Source organism: Amblyomma americanum, chromosome 5, assembly GCF_052857255.1.
Source record: "Amblyomma americanum isolate KBUSLIRL-KWMA chromosome 5, ASM5285725v1, whole genome shotgun sequence".
NCBI lineage: Eukaryota > Metazoa > Arthropoda > Arachnida > Ixodida > Ixodidae > Amblyomma > Amblyomma americanum.
Window position 1 is genome coordinate 166,575,067 of NC_135501.1, and position 6,000 is coordinate 166,581,066.

The window sequence follows — 6,000 nt, forward strand, 5'->3', positions numbered from 1 at the left end:
TGTGGGGTGGTACTCACAAAGGACTTGTCCGACTTCCTGTGGGGTTCCATCTACACAAAGTTAGTTCAATCCGTCAACTTCTTCACAAGTAAACTAGCTTCACTCATTAGTCATGCACCGTTGGAATCAGAAGTGGGGTACATCTAACAAGGTCTGACTAAACTGCACTATGCCGCCACATCGTGGCAATGCCTAATGTTGATATACAGACGAAAGAGGAACTGCATTCTATCTGCGGGCAGGCGAGTTCTTTTGTTTTGATCCAAGATCTGGTGTGCTCCTGCTCATCAAAAATAGCAAAAACAAGGCACTGTGACACAGTTTAGTCGAAGCTTGCATGGTATACACTGCCTCTGTCTTCAACAGTACTGCCATATTTCGGTGCACTACCAGCAACTGACAGCTAGTGTGACCAAGGATTAACGTAAGGGTGACTTTAGCTGACGCAGAACAAGAAAAAATTATTCAATAAGGGTGACTTTAGCTGACGCAGAACAGGAAATAATTATTCAGTTATCCAAAAATATTAGTTGAATTATCATGCGAGGGATGACTTTTAACTTGATTATCAATAAAAAAAAACTTGAATCACATTCAAGTAAGTGCGGAATACAACATGTGAATGCATGTCAGACAGCATACGTCCCTAGGTTGGATGGCTACACTGATCAGTTTCAGCTTTACAGCTGATAAGGATAGGGCTTTATAGTTGCTGTATCAAAGAGCCACCCTCGTTTCCACTGTCACCTTTGTAGGCATTCAAGTTTACCTGGCAACTAATTTTGTAGTTCGCAGATGCACACCTCAGTGCACAGTTGTGACTGCTTTTGCAAGACTGCAGGCAAAATTAGGTGCACAATGGTAAAACAACAAACGAGCAGTGTGCGCACCAGGTGATGTGGGAATAGCAAAGCCCTTGACGAGAACGCTCAGGAGTGTGGTGACACCTGGCAACATTGTCATCCAACCTAAGGAGAACTCTCACAACTGCTGGCAGGTTATAGAGATCACAGGGAGCGCAACAGTACTAATGTACTTAATACAGAGGTGCCTATACAGAGGATAAATACCTTCAGCAATAAATAATACAAAATCAGCAATCTCAACAGACTAAACAAACAACCAAATCAATGTTTGCACGGCATCATGTGCCAACGGGAGAGTGGTAATGAAAGCTTGAAAAATGAAAGAAGCAAATTGGGAAACAGTCGCGCTAGTTCGCAATCTTGAGCTGCAAGTCAAGATGGCAGTGACATTTCTTCATTTTTCAACAGTTCGTTTACTTACGGTAGTCGTGGGTGGAGTTGCAGTGTAAACATTCTGAAAGTTTCACAGAAGTGGTGTTTTTAGCTCACTTTCCTTCTCCTGCAGAATTCTGGCGCTAAACGTTAATTTTCACAAAGCACTACTTCTTACAACTTCAGTAGCCTTAATAGAAAAGCTAGATGCAGTGCTCCTTTTTCCAAAAAGAACAGAACAACAAAGATGGCTTCATAGAAAAAAAGGAATCGAGCACAAAGTCACAATGAACAGATTGTTGCCAGGCACCCTGCCCTCCTTCAAAGCAAGGAAATGGAGGCCACACTTCAGTAACGAGCTCAAATAAAGAGCCAGCACGATTGACGAGCTCTGCTGTCCCCACTGTGACCCACCTGGTCCTCGATGGCCTTGTGGTCGGTCTCCTGTAGCCAGGAGCCCAGGATGACGCTGTCATCCGAGTGGCAGAGGCTGCGCAACAGCGAAGTTGTCGTGTTGGCCTGGTTCTCTGTCAGCGTGAATTCGGCAACCAACAGCCGCAGGAGGTTGTTGTAGCTACCTGCAAGTGAGCGAGAACAGAGCACAGGTGAGGTCACTCGCAAGTTCTCCTAGCTATGGCAGACAGGCAGAATTACTCCACGTGCTGCTGTGCCTTGTTTAAATGGAATGACAATCTCACAATCTTGTAGCAGTTTCAAGTAATGCTGATTCTAGGTATAGAAGCAAAAACATGTCCACCAACTTTGCCTGCACTTCTCTGCAATGCTTATGTTCTTTGAAATACGAAGAACTTTATCCAATGGATAGTTGAGCACCTGTGTGTTTCCCCAAGCACTTAAAAGAATGATGAACTAAGGGCAAAGCTTTCTCTGAAATTACTGATTACCATTGAAGATTGCTGACATCAATTTAGAAGGGCCATATTTGAACGAAATAAATATTTTGAAACATCCAAGGTCAGCCTTCCTCTTTCCAAACCACTAGTGGTAGCCAGTAAACCTTTAGAAGGTCTATCAAAGCAGGGTTGTATTTTAGAGAAGAACCTGCTCTGGTGAAACTTTCTGCATGTAGAACAATTATTTCGAGAGCTGCTTGTAGGCAAGAAATAACTATGTTTCGCCTCAGTGAGGCACATAAATGGAAAAGAAAGAACAGCACGACATGGATAGTCCACAATCATTCATAACGAAACATTCCTGTTACAGCTGTTCAGCAATCAACACACTTTAGAAAACAGCACACACAATGGTAGCAAACAAAGAAAACAAAAACTGTATGAGCTATGAACTCTTGAAAGACAAAAGGAAATGTATTTAGCTCCACAGAAAGCACCAATGCTTCCCTGAAGTGGTACCAGAAAAGGAAAAAAAGAGGCCTACTTTCATATGACTGTGCTGGCAGCAGGGACATGGTTTCGTAGAGGCGCAGTCGCACCATGGCGGCACTGGCCTTCAGATGCTGGCCATATGACTTAATGGTGGGGCCAATACTGCATAGAAAACAAAAAGAACAAGCCAGCCACAGCAGGTCATGCACTGAACCTGCCAGTGCTACAGACGTTTTAGATTTGTTTCCATCACTTCAAAAGCAGCTCTTAATTTGCTGGTACAAAGACATGTATGCCTCAAGCTATTACATACAACCCTTAAACCACCATAAACAAAGCACAAATAAAACTAGGACTTCTTTGAACAAATACACAGTTCTGAACAATAATGACAAGTTACAGTAAACCTAAGTCAGAGAGGTGTGATAGAACATCTAGATTCCCTATACGACCATATAGCAGATGAGAGAGAGAATCGAGTGATGAAAAAACCTAGCGGAGGGCAAATTAGGCTGAGGCAACTTGCCTTTCTTTTTAAAAACTGAGCAATGGCAGAAACAGTAGGTCCACTGCAGCCACAGATTAGCAGCTCTAAGGTCATACCACTCCTTCGCAGAAAAAAAAAAAAAACCATGCAGAACAAACATGCTTCTCTATGATGAGCATAAATAAAAAAAAATACTACAGTAACTGCACAATATGAATCTTAATGACTACCAAAGTGAAGAATGCACACCGCTGAACGTGTCTTACCCAGACAACATGAGCAGTGCTGACTCTACGGGAGACAGTATTCTCCTGACAATATCGTCAGATGCCAGTTCCTTGCAGTGTTTCAGGAAGCTCGCCATGGCTGTTGAGAGGGAAAAAAATTAGAAAAAAAACAGGCAGATAATTTACTTGGCATGAAATCAAGACAGCAAGAAAGCAGTGCAGTTATAAAGTGAGAGAAGATGACTTGTACTCACCGCTGAGAGCACCCGATCGCCCTTCCAGAGTCACCTGCCAGGTGAATGCATCCCCGCGCACTTTCTCCGACTCCAGCTCCTTAGTGGAGCGTGGGAAACAGTTCTTCCACAGCAGCAGCATCCGTGGCAGCAGACTGCGCACCACTGGTGGACCTAGAACAACGGGAAGGGAAGCGAACTGCTCGCCGGCTGTCGAATTCTAGCTTGGCCTGTCATGTGGGGAGATAGGTTGCTGTCACTCCCAACAACTGTATCTGTGTAGAGTTTCAAGTATACACATATATATAATAAGTCACAGCAGATCATCTACCCACAATATTCCATACCATGACTTTGTAGTTAGATTAGGCAACCTGCAAAGCATGTGTGTACGAAAGGACAGTTGACAAACCACAAGACTAATATTTTGAGCTAAAGATAATGCACGTCTCTATTCTATGCCATATTAACGCTATACTCTCCCATGACTGTAAGTATGAAGGACCCTCGATAATTAGCGAACCCTTAATGCATTCGATGCTGATAGGGCCAAAGCATCAGTTTGAATAAACTGGAAGTTTGTATTAAAGAGATGCAGTGCATAACGATAACACGGAATCATGCACTGACGGGCCATACAAAGAGCAGTTATCCGCCCTAGCATACAAATGTTAACAGAATTATCATTGGGTGAACAATACATTAGACGATGCCATGCCTCCTCAGGGATTACTTTTGAAAACATAGGAGGCACCCTGTAATGTACTCAGGAGATTGTGTCCGTACAGAACGTTAACACACTCTGCAGATAAGTCACATCTATATCGGGCAGACAGGGCCATGCTAAGCAAATCCAAAGAACACCTCACCGATGGACCCAGCTGTCATGCGCTATTAAATAAAAGCATTCTAAAAAGAAGATACTGCCATAGTGGCAGAAACAAGCACTATGAGCCAGGAAGGGAGATGTAGCCTGTTTACCCAATGTCATGACAGCTCCCATCATCAGCCAACCGGCCTGCGTTCGCTGGAGAGATAGCCGACTGTTCTGCGAAGCACTTCGCAGAAGGTCTTCAGCCAAGTTGAAGATCATCTGAAAAACATGCCCGGCACTCAGTAACCACTGCCAACATACAAGGAAGGTTTACAAGACGGTAGTGATACAAGATTAAACATAATTAAAAGAATCTGCCACATTCCCACAGGGCTACTGATTGAAAGTGGGCAATACAGTAAGTGTGGAAAATGTCCTGAAGATTCTTGAAACAGTTTCACACAGCCACACTTTTGAATGGACAATATCCATCAGAAAATTACATAACTTGCACTTAGGGAGCCTGCACATTTCAATCCAGGGCAGAGTATAATGAGTTTCACGCACGTGTGCTTGTGCTGCGAGTGCTTAAGCTTTCATGATCAACAGAAGGTTATTGCAGGTGCAGCTTAAAGTGCAAGTTGTCTGCTGCTGTTGAAACCACATGCCAACAAAAATGGTACATGGCTCATCCAGGCACAAACTGCCGTTGAAGAAAAATTTATTCTGTGAATACTGCGGCAATCTCAATGGTAATATGCTACTTGATTGCGTGTTTACAAATGCGTTTACGAGCCGTGTGTAAGCATTTTCAGCAGAGCTTTATGAACCTAATGATAAATAATAGTCAACTTGCTAATGGTTAAGAATTATGCAGAAAACTTGAGAGGCTCGCTTCTTTATTTAACCCTGCAGTATTTGATTTCCCAAACAGAACAAGTGCAGAAAAAGAAGACAAGAAGGGGTCAAGAGGCACTTTCAAATCTGATGACGATCCTGCCTACGACTGGGATAAGCATCTGCTGTACGACAGAGTTTGCTTTTGAGGAACTGAGCTGGCTTGCTTGACGATGACTACAATCCAGTGGAACATGCGTAAATTTCCTTTTCGAGAGTACAAACGCATGGAGGAAGTGGCCGACCTTTCCTTTGTTGTGGGGCAGTCCCAAAGGTGTGTGGCGTGCAGCTCCCAAAAGGGCAGCGAGTGCAGCCGAGTAGCCGGCGATGGCGTCCGGCGAGGATTTCAGAGACTCCAGCTGATCGAGGCAGCGATCCAGCAATGGCGTCAGCTGCGCAGGCACTGCCGTTGCTATGCAGCGGAGGCACCATGCTGCTGCCAACCGAGCCGCCGGGCTGGTGTGGACGAGGACGGAGACCACTGTTTCCACTAACCCTGGAAAGAAAGACAGCTACTAAGTAGATACCAATGTGGACAGAGCCACCATAAGAATGTGCCAATCCTATAGAAGATTTGAGACAATTTGACAAGACGGCTTGGATAGCTTGCACCCCTGATCAAGAGACATCATTTGTACAGTTCGAGGCTGATTTATGAAAAGGGGGGCAAGAATTAAGCCATTAATAAGTCACCAGCGCTGAACAATACGACTAGCATACATTCAGATAAAAGTGACAGTGTTAGTAGACAGCGACTT

General features: G+C 44.1%; 1 protein-coding gene across 3 annotated transcripts in view; it reads right to left on the bottom strand.

The window, feature by feature from the left end:
• Window positions 1–6,000, bottom strand: part of LOC144132956 (HEAT repeat-containing protein 5B) — a 55,333-nt gene that overhangs the window by 34,791 nt on the left and 14,542 nt on the right. For 2 of the 3 annotated variants that reach the window (XM_077665709.1, XM_077665710.1), the window contains exons 10-16: window positions 5,488–5,738; window positions 4,513–4,624; window positions 3,553–3,705; window positions 3,338–3,437; window positions 2,637–2,746; window positions 1,653–1,816; window positions 18–50 (exon numbers count right to left, since the gene is read on the bottom strand). In XM_077665709.1, coding sequence (XP_077521835.1) covers window positions 18–50; window positions 1,653–1,816; window positions 2,637–2,746; window positions 3,338–3,437; window positions 3,553–3,705; window positions 4,513–4,624; window positions 5,488–5,738 — 923 coding nt within the window. The remainder of the gene's footprint in view (window positions 1–17; window positions 51–1,652; window positions 1,817–2,636; window positions 2,747–3,337; window positions 3,438–3,552; window positions 3,706–4,512; window positions 4,625–5,487; window positions 5,739–6,000) is intronic. The other variant, XM_077665711.1, reaches the window with a different exon arrangement.